Source organism: Homarus americanus, unplaced genomic scaffold (assembly GCF_018991925.1).
Source record: "Homarus americanus isolate GMGI-L3 unplaced genomic scaffold, GMGI_Hamer_2.0 scaffold15649, whole genome shotgun sequence".
Classification (NCBI taxonomy): domain Eukaryota; kingdom Metazoa; phylum Arthropoda; class Malacostraca; order Decapoda; family Nephropidae; genus Homarus; species Homarus americanus.
In genome coordinates this window covers 528-19802 of record NW_024745330.1, presented here as the reverse complement: position 1 = coordinate 19802, position 19275 = coordinate 528, and the positions used below count along the sequence as shown (strand labels likewise).

The 19275-nt window shown below is 41.1% G+C and overlaps 1 protein-coding gene across 1 annotated transcript; it reads right to left on the bottom strand.

The window, feature by feature from the left end:
• Positions 1 to 7489: 7489 nt before the first annotated feature.
• Positions 7490 to 18704, bottom strand: LOC121878648 (myoneurin-like; the record flags this gene model as incomplete). The annotated part of the gene is given in 4 exon segments (XM_042384974.1): positions 7490 to 8239; positions 9137 to 9265; positions 13258 to 13757; positions 18141 to 18704. Coding segments are annotated over 4 exon segments (1242 nt in total), but the record flags the coding sequence as incomplete, so codon positions are not given.
• Positions 18705 to 19275: the final 571 nt, after the last annotated feature.

Genomic DNA, 19275 nt, shown 5'->3' with positions numbered 1-19275 from the left:
TGTGAGTACAGTACTGTACTCCACTGTACTGTACTCATCGACGATGATCAACAAGTACCGATTGCTTGTCTTGGAAGGCAGAGGGCCTTTGAAGTCTGTATTCAACCTTACAAAAGGTTGAGTAGCCTTTATGACAGTCCCAGGTTCAGGTTTGTAGACTCATAGCTTCAGTTCTCAACACATAGGGCAGGAAGCAATTGTCTTTTGTATGTCATTGATGGAGTATGGCAAGTTCCTACTGCGTACGAAGTGCCTCATTGCCGTGACAAAAGGATGATACATGTCGTTGAGAATCTGCAGACCATCTCCATGTGATGTTGAGCTACATACATACCAGAGAAAGCATTGGTGGCTGCATTTTCTTTCCCTGAATGAAAGAAGATGTCAGGGTGAAGCAGGGAAGTTGTATTCACCATCTAGTTATCTTTTCATTTGCTTGAGGATTTATAATTAAACATAAATGTTAACGACCTCTGGTCTGTGACTAGTTGGAATTGATGTTCAATTAAATAGTGTCTCCACTTTCTTAACGCTTCAACAATGTCATAGGCCTCCTTTTCAACAGATGAGTGTTTGTTAAAAAGCGGAGAGAATCATTAAGAGGGCAGCAGGCTGGCCAGATTGACTTAAAGAAGCAACAATGGCATACTGTAGTGTAATGTACTGTACCCTGATACATTGGTTTCCACCACAAGTGAGACAGAGGAGAAGGTTCAATAGCTGTAACTACTGAGTTTGCAATGTCTTGTTTTAAACCTTCAAAAGCTCTGGTTACTGAGGGTGACCGAGGGAATTTTTAGTCTATGACAAAGGGTGTACCTATCTTCTCTGTAAAGGCAGTAATCCACTGGTAATGGTGGGAAACCATTCCTATAGCCCGTGGAGGTGAGTGTGTCATGTGAGGTACCTGAAGCTCTAGAACAGTGGTTCCCATTTACGGGGTCGCATAGAAGTCATGGGGTCGATAGGGTCCCATAGAACTCATAGTCCAGGTGTCCAGGACTGAAGAACGTGGCCGACAGGTGCTGTCTCATTAAGTCGGATTTTTTGTTTTTCTTTTTTTTTAAGAGTATTAGCCCACCCGGGCACAGGTCACTGACCTACATCAGGGCCGAAAATATAATAATAATAATAATAATAATAATACAGTTAACCCTCACTTTACGCGGTTAATGTAACCCGGAGGGTCCCGCGTAAAGTGAGAAACCCGTAAAGTGAATAACATAACATATGGGATTAATTGAAATGGAGTCCGGGCCGATCCCCAAACTCCACTTTTTGACGACACACAACTATGTTGTAGTAAAAATATTATCTTAACTTTATGATGGTATGCACACACAATTAATAATTAAGAGAAATATCAATAATATTAGGTTTTTTAACACTTACATTAGTAGAAAAATGGCTGGGCACACGGGGATGGGCGGTTGGTTCCGAGGCAGAGGGCAGATTATTGGCCCTCACCTGTGTCACTTGTATCAATTGTATCACTATCCACCACAGAGGCTTGCAGGGCCTCTTTGTCAAACTCCCCAAAGTCCATATAAGTCCATATCCTCACCATAATTATCACTATCACTGACTTGGGCCGGCTGTGGTGGGTGGCGGGTGAAGAACTGGTAATGTTTTGATGACTGGGCGACCTTGTGCGCACCATGTTTGCGCCGCTTACACAACATGGCGGATGGCGGGAGGTTTGGATCCAAAAATGGCGCGGCTCGCCAGCCGCTCTCCGCGTAAAGGGGTACAGGCACCGCGGAATGTGAGCATCCTGGTTTCCGGCAGGGCACGGCGTAAAGTGAGGGTTAACTGTAATAATAATAATAATAATAATAATAATAATAATAATAATAATAATAATTAATAATTAATAATACTAATACTAATACTAAAACTAATGCTAATACTAATACTAATACTAATACTACTACTACTAATAATAATAATAAAGAACCATTGTAGCGTAGTGTATGTGGCCAGTTGTGTATTTTCTTTGTCAGGCTCACATACATACGGACGTGTAGGAGATCTTGCACTAAGGATGGAGGTGAGAAGGGAAACTCACAATGGCATTTTCTTTATATTATATGTACAGAACAGTCAGGTGCTGGGAAGTTACTGCTTGGTAGAGGAGTTGCTGTGGAGGAGCTTCTTTGGGGGAGGTCTTCTCTGCTTAAGAGCGTGGTGTAGTTTGCCCTCATGGCGAGGCTGATTGGCTGATATGAAGGCGACAACTGACCGATCACCTACTTTACTGCTAGGTGAACAGGGACTAATGGGGGCTAGGAAGTAAGTCCAAACAACTTCCACTGGCCCGGGAATTAATGGTAATTAATGATTCGCAATAACACGAATCACCTTGCACTGCAAAATTGGAGGACACATTAACGTCGTTATTTGAGGCTTTACTGTATATAAAATAAAAAAATAAGGAAATAACATCTTATTTGTTACAACCAGCCTCTAATTTAGACCATAAACCTGATACACAACAAGGATGGTTCAATAGACCCACCACATGGTCCAAAGTTTTGATGAAAATGAAGAGTTGCAATAAAATATCCAGAAATTGACCTGTAGCACCAAACACAAATGCTTCAAGATTTTGGTTGGTCTGGACCAACGTTTGGATGTGGCAAATTCCTATCCAGTCTCTCTCTCTCTCTCAGTCCCTATGCTGTGTTTACTCCCCTGCTGCTAAAATAGGCCCAGTCCGTGTTGTCTGCTGGGCCATGCTGAGGTGTTATGGTTGTTTTTCAACTCGTATTTTTGGGTAGATATATGTAACTTTTTTCTTTAATTTTACTGATATACATACACACACCATCCTACATACTTATTGTGAACAAATTAAAACACATAAAGGAATATACATTTCTGTGCACATGAGATAGCTGACTTGGTGGGGGAATGGGAGGGCAGCTGGATGGTTGGTGGTGGGGGGAGTGTTGCTAAGGAATCAGCGGATGTAACATTACCGTTGCTATGGTAAACCAGAGAGTACAGATGTACTGTACAGTACAGCTGTTCCTCGATTCTACTTATGGTTAGGAAATCCTGTACAGTTTGAAGTCCATGATATAACTACAATGAAATACAGTACAGTAAATGTAATAAATAATGAGGAATGGATACAGTGTGACTGAGCACTTACCTTAAATGTAGTCAGCTGAATGCACACAGGGCCCCCATAATTTTCTATTTACAGGATACATGGAGACTATATTAATTGGAAGAAGCAGAAGAGGAGACAGGGCTGGGTGGGTCATCAATGTCGCTTCCTTCAGACAGGTTTATGTACTGTGGTAACTTGCTGGTTGAAGGTATTGGATCATCTTGAGGGAGTGAAGAGGCAGCACTGGTGGGGCGTGAGGAGACAGCACTGGGGGACTTCTTGAAATAGATGTCCAATTTAGACTGCACAGTTTGCTTTTTCTTTTCATTATAAATTTCTCTGTAGCAAGCAAGTGCATCTTGGATCATTCTGTCATCTTTGGCATAACGCTCATAATTTTGATCCATGCCATCAAACATTTGCATTCCTTTATTAATTGTACCAAATGCCTCTGCCATTTGTTTCACTGAAAACTTTTTGGGGGGTGCAGGTTCTTCTTCTACATTTTGTCTCTCTTCTTCCTCTGCAATTTTCTGTGCATCTAGTTCAATAAGATCCTCGTTACTGAGCTCTTCTGCTACACTTTCAACCAACTGTTCAACATCTTCATTATCAATTTCTAACTCCAGCTGTTTACCTAACTCCACTATCTTGTTACTAATATCCAAAATAACTTAATTTTCATTAAATCCTTTGAAACTGTTGTTACGCCGTCTCTTAATTTATTTAAATATCCAGGTTCTAGGCGTTACCAAACAAAAAAAGTGAAGTAAATTAAAAGACAATAAAAATAAATAAAGTAAACCTTTAAGAATTTAATTAATTAAATATTAACACAATAAAGAGCCTCGTAGGCTGTCACAACAAATTGATTCACCATCGAAACTTTTAAGACACAAATGATACTAAATATCGAAACATCAAAAGAATAATAATAAAACATTGGATTACGTTAACACTGCATAAACATATAAAAACTAACACTGAAATTAACTAACGTGAAACAACACTGAATTACTTAAATGTAACTAAGCAAATACTGACGGACATAAATAGACATAAATAGGTACTCACATAGATATACCACATTGGTGGCGACAGGAACAACACAAATAAATTAAGTATAAGTAACAGGTGACGAATGTCACTCAAAGGATGTGGACTGTATGACAAGAGGACTGAACTAACTCCGTCAGTTGGTGGGTCCTATATATAAGGTCGGCTCCCGCCACGCGACCCGCCGGTGGGTCGTTTAATGATGCAGATGGTCGTTAGAGAACAAAGAATACTTGTTAAAATACTAAATAAAGAAATAAGATGGGCTTGAACAAATAATAACAGTTAAAACCTTAACAGCACAGGGTAAGGTGACTAGAATATATAATAGTAAATTTAACACATCATTACAGGAATAATATGGAACATGGGAGCATGTTATATATAAAAAAAAAAATAGAAAAATACGACACGGTCTTAACACTGTGCACATATCTTTTCAGGATTTTCTTCCATATTCCATTCATGCAATGTTTTGTAACCTGATCCCATGCTGCACTAATGTTCTTTATACATGACAAAATGTTGTACTCCTTCCAAAACTGTCTGAGCGTTTTCTCACCTTCAGTAGCAGCAACAGCCTGAGCGAAGGTCGTGCGTAAATAATACGCTTTAAAGGCAGCAATAGCACCTTGTTCCATGGGTTGGATGATAGAGGTAGTGTTAGGTGGAATGTACACTACCTTAACATCAGGGTGCATGTCGTCCAGGTGTGGTGGGTGTCCCGGTGCATTATCCAAAATCAGTAAAATCTTGAATGGAATCTGTTGTTGCAGACAATACTCCTTGGCTCGAGGAATGAAACAAGTCATGAACCAATCCTCAAACAGTGCTAGGGTCATCCAGGCTCTCTTACTACTGCGATAAAACACTGGCAGTGTGTGCTTGCTGACATGTTTAAAAGCCCTGGGGTTCTCTGAATGATAGATCATGAGGGGCTTTAGCTTGAAACCAGCAACATTCCCCCCCAACAGAAGTGTAATTCTGTCCTTGAATGCCTTGAATCCGGGCATTGTTTTCGCCTCTTTGTGGATGTATGTCCGCTCAGGCATGCGCTTCCACAATAATCCAGTCTCATCCACATTAAATATTTGCTCAGGCAAATAATTCCCTTCCACAATCACATCATCTAACTCCTCGTTAAAAGCTTCGGCAGCACCAACATCGGCACTAGCTGCCTCTCCACTCACCTTAACATTGTGTAGACTGTAACGTTTTTTAAATCTATCAAACCACCCATGACTTCCTATAAAGGTTTGATCACATTCATCTCCTGCCTGCTCCTTCAGGCTTTGGAACAGGCATCTTGCTTTAGCCTGTATGGTTAGAAGGCTTAAGGGTACACGCTTCTGTATCTGGTCTTCTATCCATATAACCAATAATTTTTCCATATCGTGAATAGGACCTTGTCTTCTCTTTGATATTATAGTTCCCTTTATAGGTGTTGTTCCTTTCACTACTTCACGAATACGTTCCTTGTCCTTCAGAATAGTGGATATGGTCGAGTGTGAGAAACCTAGGTCGCGTGAGATCGTTGCTACTGTTTTTCCATTCTCATACTGTGTTATTATCTTCATTTTCATCTCAAAAGTAATTGCCTGTCTCCTTTTCCTTGGAACACCACCAGCACTCTCACTTTTACGCTTTCCAGTCATTATAAAGTCAATTAAATACGATAATAACGAAAGTTCACAGCGCGATCAGTATAGGATACGACAGTCAAACACCAACTAAGCACTCCACTGAGTGAGTGTACCCACGAGGCGACCCGAGACGCGCCACCCTCTCGCCAGGGACGGAAACGTTTCGGTATAGAAAATGCACGCGTCATTTGAAAATATTTTTGGTCATGACGGTCGCAGTCGTATGTCCCGACGGACGTAAGTTCAGAGCAGGTCGTAAGTACCAATGGACGTAAGTCCATGTGGTCGTAAGTCGGGGACTACCTGTATATACAAATGCCGACTGTGTTCAACTTTCATTTGGCTTTACTTACTGGTTTGGCAATACAATATTTTTTGTTGGTATTTTTATTTATTCCTCACATTTACTGATACTATATACAGTGAACCCTCACTTTACGCGGTCAATTGAACCCACGAGGAGGCCCTTTTACAGTAAAGTGAACAACATAACATATGGAATTAAATGAAATAGAGACCGGCTGACCCCCAAACTCCACTTTTTCCAACACAATACCTATGTTCTAGTAAAAATAACATCTTAATTTTATGATGGTACATGCACACAATTAATACTTAAGAGAAATAGAGAAATACAGTCGCCAAGTTAATGTCCATTCAAATAATGGACTCAACTCCCTCCCCCTCTTCTCACACTACACTGCTGGCTCTTCCCTCTCTGAGAAATGTTTGGGGGAAAACCACTAGATTTTAAGGTACAGAGTATAGTAATAAATAATACCTCAAACTAAAGTTAGGATAATATAATTGACATTGCTGGATTCCTTGTAAGACCAGGAATATTTTGAATATAAATGTCATATATTTTGCACAAAAGATAACATATTTACTCAGAGTAAACAAAATACTTACAGTAGATCTAAAATTTGTATGTCTAATGCAAAATCTATTATGTTTAATTCAAAATGATCATCAAATTGTAAGAATTCCAGCAATGTAAATTATATTCTGGCTGGGTAATTTGTATGAATTTTATGAGCTAAATAAAAAAATTACACTTCACCCTCGTATATGAGTAGATGCACCGCGTAAAGTGGGAATTCCGGTTCTGGCAGGGTACCGCGTAAATGTAGAATGTAGAAACGTGTAAAGTGGGTTCACTGTATATTATTTTAAGAAAACTGTGGCTACAGGAGGTAAATACACAGTAAAGTATTTTCCTAAATATTCACTGCTAAAATGGGGGGTGCGTCTAATATGGCCTTGTGTCTTATATGCCGTAAAATACACTTTTGGTGTTTTTTATATCATTATTTATCGTTTTTATACATTTAGTACATCCCCCCCCCCATTAATATTACCTGTATCAATAAAGTCCATGTACAATACTGTATTATGATTATCATTAACGAGCATTCGTCCCCGGTTCATCTGGACATTTGCCATATCCGGACACCCTCTCACCCCCTAATTGTCCGAAAGTGTGAGGGTTTATTGTACTTTCATAAGGTAACATCCTTTATGCTGTTTGTGGTGACAACTGTTACGTGAGAAGGTTACCTTGACCCGGGGCACACAGCCACAGTGGGTTAACGGTCCGCTCCACTTATTACGCCACCTATCGCAGCACAGGTACAGTACTCTCAAAAGGATAAATGGTCAGAGTACAGAATAAAGGCATTTGTCTTTATTTATATGTATCATACATATGGAGAAACTGTTAATGGTATTTTTTATACAAAAATATCAACAGTAATTTAAGTTTCTGTTTTCACAAGGTCCAATAAGACAACACACAGATAAGTTTACCTTCTGTACTAACACACTGAATCATGTGTCAGTTATACAGTAGAGTCAAAAACTGATGCCAACTGAACTCACAAATAACTTGACTGGTACAGAATACAGCAGTGGTTTTATTTCCAAATTGTGTCAGCAAGTCTATACTGCTGGTCGGTGTAAGATCAAATTGACCAATTTCACAAGTCAGATTCATTAAAGCCATTATACTCTTCAGCTTCCAAAATCAGGGAGTCAGGTGTGATTTGTGAGCCAGGCAGAGGCAGCAGTGTGTAGGGCCGAGACACCTGTTAACGTGTCTTTGAGGCTACCAGTTCAATAATTGGAAAACAGTTTAATGGGTGTTCAAATTGGGCCTCAACAACTTTACAAATTAACAATATAATATTACATTTAAGGCATTCCTATTATTTCTAGCAACATTTTCAATCAATAAGTAACAATGGCTATTGACAATATACTGTACTATGAAAATAAACTTCATAAAGTATATAATTGGTGACTAGTGTAAACTGAGGTAAAACATAGCCTTTATTTGTCCTGTGTTGAGCTCCTACAAGGTGGCGTGTTGATTCAAGGTGGCAGGGCGGAGGAGTTGACTGGTTGGGCAGCTCGTGGTCTCCTGTGACAAAGAGACAATATATTGTGTCATCTACACTACTACTGTACAGTACAGTACCATACTATAGAGCTGAAGGACTAAAGTTATCCCTGTCATGCAAATTACTGTATTCAACAACAGATAATTGGCTGCTTCAAACATCTTAGCTTTTGTGATCACGACAAATAACAAATCAGGGATACAAAACTATCCACAATATTATACAGTGATGTAGCCAAGGCAACTATTGTGTTGAAACCAATTAGACTTTATGGATCAACTTAACATTAGCCCCCCTTAACCACACTAAAGTTTAGCCACCCCAAAACTATCTAATGGGGGAGGGGAGCTAATCTTGAGGTGATCCATAAAGGTTACATTTATAAATGGTTTTTATTGGTCTCAACTGATACTGTAACCAAAATAAACTACAATGAAATGTGTTTGTGACTGTGAGGCAGATTAAAAAACAAACAGTACAGTAGAGCCAAGTACGGTCTTCACCACTTATAAGCCCCACACACACACTGGAGGCCTGGAAATACCTGACGCTCAACGATCATTGGTGGAACCAGTGCAAACAAGCAGTGGCCTGTTTCGAAGTTCCATTATCATGCTATACATTCTTGTTCGTAACTAAAACAAATCATGGATAGGTATTAGAAGTGGTGGAGGGGGGGGGGGGACCCAGAGAAGCTATAAGTGGCATAGACTGTACCATCCTGAGATTGATGAGGTGAGCATAACAGGTAGTGAACAGCCTTGTCTGCCCCCCATAACACACAAACCAAGTGCTGTACAGGTATAACATGAGTACACACCTGAAAGTTTTATAATGGTGGTGATGGTAGAGTGTGTGGCTGACAACACATAAAAGTTTTATAATGGTGGTGGTAGAGTGTAAGGCTGACAACATACCCTCTGTAAGACATGTGTGTTTCAGTAAGGCTATGGTTGTGCTGCTCCACCTTGTGCACCACCTCCAGGAACTGTCCGTCCCGGGAGGCCTTCAGTCTGATCTGCATCGTGCAGCCACTCTTCAAGGAGCTGGACACAACACAACACAATATATAATCAACAGTCATCACAGATCATCATAAGACTCAAGGGTACCAGCATGACACATGATCACCTTAAGTATCATGTTTATTAAAGGCATGACAGCTGACACCTGGTAAATACTATACTGAACCGGTCTTTACCGCAAAATGCATTAGCTTGTATACACAAATTTTCAAGTATTTTTTTTTATTTGAAGTGGATCAGATAATAATTATACTGTGTACCTAAAATTTCAAATATCATAGCAATTATACAAAAAACAAGACAAACCTGATTGGGATGTTAATGTAAACAAGACATAAAAACAGGCGGTACTTCTCGGTGATGGCGACTCAACCTTTAGGTAATATTGGTAGATCTACTTTACTGAGGGCTAAAGTATAGATCTACAGACACAAAGGAATAACTTCCTATATTGGCAGTTATCAGAGAAGAGAACCACACTTATATACTGTAGGTCCTTCACTGACACATGAGGGAAGAGTTATACCACATGTGTGATATTAATCTTTCCTGGGCACAAGTTACTAACCCCTTACTGCACACAAGTTCAACTGCTACACAGTCCTGAGAGGCAAGTAGTGGCTGGCTTGTATACAGGTCAAAATGAGATGGAGTGAGAATAGGTGATACTGTATGTGTTCATATGAATTAGGTTAACACACGGGGTTTCAAGGTGTGTACTGAAGACTACCAATGACCCACCTTAATCCTATGAGGATGATGGTTTATCCCTTTGATGATGATGGTTTAACCCTTTCATGACGATGGTTTATCCCTTTGATAAATGGTTTAACCTTTTGAGGACTATGGTTTAACCCTTTGACAACTATGGTTTAACCCTTTGTCAACTATGGTTTAACCCTTTGAGAAATATGGTTTAACCCTTTGAGGATTATAGTTTAACCTTTTGCGGGCTATGGTTTAACCCTTTGACGATGATGGTTTAACCTTCCAGGAGTCAAAGGGTTAAGACCTAGAGAGAGGAAAACACTACACCACACCACTGTTTAATGTTATAATAATCCCCCACACGGTAACCATTTACTACCATCAACATGAGGTCCTTGTATCATGACCTCAACACACTCTTCACTGCCTCACACACACAGCTTCGACCATCCTGGAACCTTGGCCAATCAAGTGTTGGAAAAAATGCCTGAAGTCTAGTTAACAAGATTGATGTATTAAGTGCATATATAGACCCAGAACAAACACACGTTAGTGAGTTGTGGAGTCTTGCGGTCGAGAAGATGTGTTGCAGAGAAAGTTGTATTTACCAAGTATCTCCCACCATTTAGAGAAGACAGCCACAAGAGGTGGTGGTGTACTACTGTAGAGCACTTCACAGTAACCATTAATGATGAGCTAAACAGAATGGAATCATCCGAGTCTGGTGTAATTTGACAGCACGAGACAAAAGTAAACTGACAGGTGTGTGCTATAGGGCCGACTCAGCCTCGGGGGAGGAAGTAGCAGATCTTCGTAGAGTCATCCAGACAGAGCACAAGACCTCATCGTGGGAGACTTTAATCATAAGACAATAGACTGGGTGAGTCTTACCACACAAGCCGAGGAAGAATAATTCCTTGATCTCATTGAAGACTCACAAGACGTGCCGGAACCCACGACGGGAGACAACAGGAGGCTGTGGTGGTCGAGGTCTGCGTCGGGGAGACACTAACTGTGACCAGCGACCACTACAGTACAGACTAAGATGGAATACAATCTTTGATAGTGAAGAAAAAGTTGAGGAGGAACAATATGACTTCAACCACAGAGATTACCAGCTGGTGAGAGACAAACTACAGACAATTAACTGGGAGGAAATTATTAAACAGGAGTCAAACATTGACGAATGGTAGCAAGAACTTATGGAAATGCTTGTAAGAGAAAATACCAAATTAGAACATCAGATCAGCCAGATGGCACTTAAGAGATGAACCTAACCCAATGTGTTAGGAAAGATCTCAAGACCTTTCATGTGTATGTCAGGAGTAAAATGAAAAGCAGGGACACTATCGGCCCTCTAGTCTACAGGATGAAAAGAATGTGGCCCTGGAGGATGAGAGAGACAGCACACACACTAAGGGAATACAGTCATGTGACATCTTACGTACATTGAACTTTACATGCTTGGCTTAGTGAAAAAAAAACGACAGTGACCGTAGGAGTGTGGGACTGGGGGAGGTACTTCCACCTGCTACTCTCTCAGCCTCAGGCGCCACGTGTACTGAGCAGGGGAGGGACTTGGGCTGTGTGCCTCTGCTGACTGACCCTTAGCAACAGTTGCTAAGGGTCAGGGGTTTAGATGCATATTTATGCACTTTTTTAAAATTTTACAATTTTATATTATATTTTTCAGTGTTAAGTGGTTGTATTTGGGGGCCTGGAACGGATTAATCCTATAACGAACGAATGCTATAACGAACAAGGTTCTAGAACCAATTAGATTCGTTATAGCATACCCCACTGTAGTAGTGTATTTATCACCACTTAATAAATACTATAGTAGTGTATTTACACCATTTGTCAAAGTGTACAAGTAGCCAAACAGAGTCATCATATAACACTCAAAGGCAGTAAATAATGTTTTTAAGAAGATATCTTCACATCAAATACTGTACAGTGTGTTATAGTGACCCCTGTTGTAAGCTGGTCTACTGAAAGCTTGAACACATCTCAGTGAACAACCTTCTGATACAGCTTATCCTTTTACATAAAGTATTGTATTTTGTCTCTATTACTGAAGATGTTATATTAATGAACCATAAGAGGCCAATCATGTGATAATATATTACTGAATCAATAAACCTGATGAATGTGGAAACACCTGATCAGCCCCAGCCTGCTCACAGTGTCTTAGTTCTCAGTAGGCCTACAACAAATCTCATTAGACCTCTGTACAGTATTCAGTAAGTCTGGTTCATTTATTAAGATTTTTTTTTATTTAATCTTCCCCATTTTATTTTTTTTGTGACCAGAGCATCTCAGAGTCCGAAAAAAGGCGAATTCCAATTTATTGAAGTCTGATTTATTGAGGTTTTACTGTACACTGTACTGGCATGGAGACCCTACAGTACCTCCAGAAAGACCTACCATCCTTGTTAAAGGTGCACCACAGAGCCACTAAGATGATTCATTAACTATGTCATCTTCTTTATCAAAGTAGACTGAGGGCCTAACAACCCTTCAGACAAGACACAATAGAACAGATCTCATTGAAACATTCAATGAAAAACATGAACCCGGGCCATCTGTTTGTGACGTCCCGCACCACCGACACGAGGGGACATAACTACAAGCTGGCCAAGTTATCATACAGAACAAACAAAAAGAAGTACTTCTTTACATAGAGGCTGGTAGACCCATGGAACGGTCTACCAGCTCAAGCTGTGGAGTTAGGAGTAGTACTGGGCTTCAAAATAGTCCTTATCAAAATTATCAAGAACAGTGGAGGGATCCTACACAGGCCAATGGCCTCCTTCCCTTGCCATGGCCACCTCCAGTGGGTGGCCATTAGGTAAAGAAGGTAAAATTTTTAACATAACCGTGGCTTCATCACCAACAAAATGTAGACATTATTATCTACTTATAAGAATGAATTAATAGAGCGGTGACAAAATGTGCGGCCACCAAGTACCGACCACATGGTCCAGTAGCTGTAGGCAAGACACTGTTGTTGGAGGAGTATGGGTTAAGTGATATAATGAATGGTAGTTAAGTAGAGCATTGTAATGAACAACACACAACCTATCATCATCAACTTTGGTGCCTTACCTATTATATTTATTTAATTTAATAATGTTTGATTTTTAGGCCAAAATAACTTTTTAAGAAATGTTCGTACATTGTACAGTAGACCTTCCACTTACTGTACCTGGACCATCACTGCCTCTACTGTACTGTACCTGGACCATGACTGCCTCTACTGTACTGTACCTGGACCATCACTGCCTCTACTGTACTGTACTCACTTGCGACTCGGTCTTCCTCTAGTGTAGTAAATTCTTCCGCCCTTGACGCAGGCATAGACTAGGTCATAATACACCAGCTCAGCTTTTATGTCCCGCTGCACACGTTTGCTCACCAACTTTCTGCTGTCTCGCTTGTACAGTTTTGTCATTGTTTCAGCCTCATAAAGGGTAATTGCCTGCTCCAACTTGGCCAGAGATGAGAATTTGTCTCCCACCTGGATCATATCTGAGGGCATCAAGGACGTTACCGAGGTCTTGTGAAAGCCGCCCGGGTAATCTTTTGGGAAGAGCGTGCGATCAAAGGCCAGAGAATATGAAGGATTCTCCTCCACTAAGCTTGAGAAGTTCCACCCATCAGAGCTCAAGCACCTCTGTGACACTTGATCGGAGTTGTTACAATATAATACGTTTGGGTCGCGTTGCCGAGTGTCTTCTACAACGCTACACCAATCTTCAGGCTCATCTTTCAAAATTATTTCCTCCATTCCTTGTAAACTTATCTGAAATAAAACATAAACCTATTAATAAAAATACTGTACTATCACTTACAACTCAGGGTGAGTCAACTGCAGCTGCACTGAGTCAGGCCGTGACAACTCATGTCTGGATCACAAACTCTACCAACCAGTTCACACTCCACTTCTGGGTTACAATAAATATTAATTTGCTACAAGAGCACTGTGTCACAACCAAGTTCTGTACCTACAGGAGCTATTGTATATGGTGTACACAATGAACGCTGGGAGGACAACAGTCTGTCCTATAACAACAAAAGTACAGTACAGTAATTTATCCGTAAGAACTAATACTGTACCTGCACTGACATTACAGAGAGGAGTGAATTAACCCCTACGTGATCTGGGGCGTAGATTAACGTCCACTAAGGAAGGGACACCCAGGTTCAGGGCGCATATTAATGTCATTGAAAATTTTAAAATTCCTGCTAATCTCTATATGGGCTCTAGAGCTATAAATAAACATGTGAGTTGTCTGGCGTACACCCCCACAGGCAGTCATGTGGCTAGGCCTCATGTATCTTGGCAACACCCTCACCTGTCCCACTCTGTAAGGATGTCGTCACGTCGTACTATCAGTGACGCCCAAATAAACACTCTTCTCTTTGATTAGGAACAGACGGTGATTCGAGCGATTCTGGTGGTGTCAATGACCCTGATTACCCACATGATGACAAGGATAGTGAGTGAGTGTGACCCTGACACCATACACCCGACTCCATCACCAACTGCATCATTCCATCACCCACAATGTTGACCCCAAGACCAAGATGAGGCTCTACAAGCCACACAGTGTCCCAGACTACACCTCCAACATGCGTCTGGTTGACAGGTCTGACAGCATGATCTCCAGTATAGACTATGCATGTAAGACCATGAAATGGTACAAAAACTTTTCTTTTGGACACGTCCCTTTGAACGCGCACATTCTTTATCTAGTGAAGACAGGTAAAAAATCTACTCCGTGAGTTTTCCTTGAATGTGGTAAGGCAGCTTTTGGAGGCCAATGCAGTACAGTACCTCGTAAGAGACCTGGAGGTCGTCGTGCAGCTGATGGTGAACTCCCTTTGTGACTGACTGCTTGACACTTCCCTTCAGTTATTCCTTCCACTGGGCCAAAGCTGCACAGTATTCCCAGAAAAAATGTCATGTGTGGCGTACGAGTGAGATCTGCGCCAAAGTACGCAAAGACATTTGTTATCAGCGTACTCAGTGTGACGTTGTTCTGTGCCTGATTCCATGTTTCCACCAATACCACACCCTTCATAAGTACTGAAGCACAGGAGAGACTTTAGTAAATAGTGTGAATATATATAACTTGTCATTACTTTAGGGCACTGTACCAACACAACATGATGTGGTGGTGGCAGTGTGACAGCGTACTGGTGGTAAAACTGTACCATTTGTGCTTTACCTGGAACATGTCATGTGCAGACTCCTAAAAATTGCCTCGGTGAATAATATCTACACATTTGAGCACAATAAATAGTCAAATTAGTGTAGAATTATGTAAATGTAAGTTATTTTATGAAAGTCATGTCTCAAACTTACCGCGACATTTAGTGTGAGTAAACAAAAAATTTTTGTTTGAATTCCATTTTTCTATTCACCTACCTATCTAGTATTATATAATCATCAGTCTAATATAAAAGGAGGTGGAAACAACAAAATAAAGAGGTAAAAATAATATAAGAGAGATATGTCTCCCAGGTCATGCAGAGATCACGGCAATGTTGGATTTAAAATGCCGGGGCTGGTTCCCACGGTAACAGAGACGCTACACAACAGTTCTTATGATTCAGCCAACACGAGACTTGAGTTGCCACTTTCCAACCATTTCACATGATTTTAGACATCATTATCAAACTTTTCCAGCCAAAATAAACAAACAAATTAACTTATCGGTAATCAGAGGGAGGTACAGCATCTTGGTTTATTATATGAAAACCACATAGGGATTAAAGATGGATATATGCTTCACACTGTACAGGTACTGCAGTGCATGAACCAGTAAACAAGTATTATACCTCTTGTAGTTAGTGGTGGCAACTATCACCACTCCTGTGCTAGATAGACAAGGCCTAAGACACAGTAATATGGTGGTCTTATACATCTTATACTCTCCCTTGGAGTATATTTGGTGGCAGGGAGTGAGTTATGCCTCCTTGTTGGTGGCCATGAGGAGTGACCAGTATGAAAGTGGCCATGAGGAGTGACCAGTATGAAAGTGGCCATGAGGAGTGACCAGTATGAAAGAAACAATACAAAGTCCCTTCCTTCATCACTCTCAACTCCACCAACTCAAGCAGTATCCACACAGCATTAATCTTTGCACAAACACAGTTCGAAAAACATGGTCTGAAAATATGCCCAGTTACATGTGACCAGCCTGGAACAGTAGCTGCTGCACAAGATGTAGACAAGGTCATTGTGAGTCTTGGTATATTACATCTTCTGAGGTCTAATCCTCTATAAAACTGGCTAGATTATGACGGTAAGTGGCCTAGCAGAGCCCTGGGAAATGGCGTAGAGTATACAAAAGGATCAGTTGTACACACGTTAACGGGTCGTGTTTCCTCACATCCTGCCGACACCCTTACCTCAGCAGCTCTCGTGTGTGTCTTACTGGAGACATCTGGCTACATCACCAGAGGTCACTTGAGGAACCTAATGGACACATTTATAGAGACTGGAAGCACACATGATAAAGTGGAGAGTGCAGGAGGAAGCTTCATTCTCAACCTCTATGGGGCTGACAAACTTAAGTCACTCGATGAATACCGCCACACAGAATAGTTTACAAAAGGAAAATTGGTAGGAGTTCCCAAGGTTGATCACTTGAGCTAAGTCTACCTCCACCATCTGTACTGTACTTATCTCACAGTTCAGGAATAGATGGGAAATCCTTTACTATCAAGTCTGCTGTAGTTACAAATATATGACACAATATGGAAGCCATTTTCTTTTTTGTTTTATCCTTTTATTAATGGTTTTAAAGGATTGGTCATATCTGAAAACTTATGTACAGACATTTTGTTCATATTTCTATCATGTGTAGTTGCAAATAATTATATGATACACAGTAGAATGGCAGCCATCTTGAAATTCCTGAGTTAGCACAAGGAAGATATTTGGGAAATTTTAATGTGTTATTTATTACACTTTTACGAGTCGTTCCCAAAATTTTAATCTTTTTGTCAGTTTGTTCCAGGTTTGACCCTAATGCTCTTGGAGTAGAGTATTATGGTAGCAACCTGTTGTGTCAGACCAAGGTGTGTGTGTGTGTGTGTGTGTGTGTGTGTGTGTGTGTGTGTGTGTGTGTGTGTGTGTGTGTGTGTGTGTGTGTGTGTGTGTGTGTGTGTGTGTGTCCCTAGATCAAGTGGTGGTCCTTGTGATGCTGAACAAGAGTGGAACAGTAAACACAGTTCTTCCTTCTCAGATTATTGTCATAACATTGATATCCTTATGGAGTCAGGGATACAGTACAGGCTGCTCCATCTTGACATGATCAATAAATAATAAAAATGGTTGCCCCTCGCGTAACGAGAATGGCCGGTCCTAGGGCCACCTACCGTGAATTTGTTTAAGGTGTACAAGCTGTCGCCAACACAACAACCACGCCCTGAGTTAACGACCTGCATGACCCAGTGTTTAAGGTGTACAAGCTGTCGCCAACACAACAACCACGCCCTGAGTTAACGAGCTGCATGACCCAGTGTTTAAGGTGTACAAGCTGTCGCCAACACAACAACCACACCCCGAGTTAACGAGCTGCATGACCCAGTGTTTAAGGTGCACAAGCTGTCGCCAACACAACAACCACCCTGAGTTAACGGCTGCATGACCCAGTGTTTAAGGTGTACAAGCTGCCAACACAACCACGCCCTGAGTTAACGACCTGCATGACCCAGTGTTTAGGTGTACAAGCTGTCCAACACAACAACCACGCCCTGAGTTAATGAGCTGCATGACCCAGTGTTTAAGGGGTACAAGCTGTGCCAACACAACAACCACGCCCCGAGTTAACGAGCTGCATGACCCAGTGTTTAAGGTGTACAAGCTGTCGCCAACACAACAACCACACCCTGAGTTAATGAGCTGCATGAACCAGTGTTTAAGGTGTACAAGCTGTCGCCAACACAACAACCACGCCCTGAGTTAACGACCTGCATGACCCAGTGTTTTAGGTGTGCAAGCTGTCGCCAACACAACAACCACACCCTGAGTTAACGAGCTGCATGACCCAGTGTTTTAGGTGTGCAAGCTGTCGCCAACACAACAACCACACCCTGAGTTAACGAGCTGCATGAACCATTATACTGTACTGTATGGACCTGATATAAACCCTACACACTGACTGTGGCTCACCTTAGATATATCAAGGTCATAAGTGGTGGCTGTGTTGTCATCACCACTGTACTGCTGTTGACTGCCGCCCATGTTAGAGGAAGGTACTGTCACACCCTCACCTCTACTAACTGATACACTGGTTGCTTCATCCTGTGATTTATTATATGTTTTACCTTCTTCCTGGATCACATGGCAAACTTTTTCTTCCTCTTTAGTTTTGTTTTCTCTCCTGCGCTTCACCTCCCAGTTGTCCTCCTTCTGCGGGAGGCTCCTCTTGCCGTCGACACCTTCCTTTCTGGTAATTGTGTCTGTAGGTTCTGCCAAGCCTTTGATCTTGAGGCGCTCGGCAGCCTTCATGAACCCCGACAGATCGCTCTGTAAGACGTTGACCTCGCCTATATACATGTAGTCCAAGAGGGTCTCTAAGTCTTCACGTTGTATATCTGCCAACACGATCATGAGGTGTTGCTTGTCTGCCACTTCAAACATACGTTCAAAGTATTCACTGCAGGTGGAGAGAACCAGCCTGTGAACAGGATAGAACCGTCCATCACAGGCTATGGTGGCATCACAGTAAACCTCCTGCAATACATTAAACACTTCATCATTTCTGTATAGTACAGTACTTGGTAACTTCTCCACATAATATATAACACAAATACTCTACCAACTACACACAATCCACAGTCTACCAAAATCTCAAGTTATGAAGAAAAAACTTAAGTTTGTCCCATTATTCAATTAACAAATGAAAAATCCTATTACAAAATTATGTACACTGAATACAGGATTATCATGAGTGTGTGTCCAAGGAAAGTATGTAATGAACCCAAGTACAGTACAGTACAGTATAGCACTTCCTCACTTAATGTACATTTGTGATACAAAAAATTGATTACACGAATTTCCTAAATTAAAACCTATTTTTTGTGTCACAAAAGCTTCCCTCACTTATATAAATTTGGGTCTTGGCAAAAATTCAGGTGAGGCGGCCCTGAGAGTCAGGTGAGGCGGCCACCTCCCCCTACCAGGTGGCAGTTATGTGATGGTTATTTATCAACTCATTATTTGGGGAATATAAACACAACTTTATTATTTGATTTTACTCAGTTACATGCACACACAATCCTACCAACAGAATGTTAAACTAATA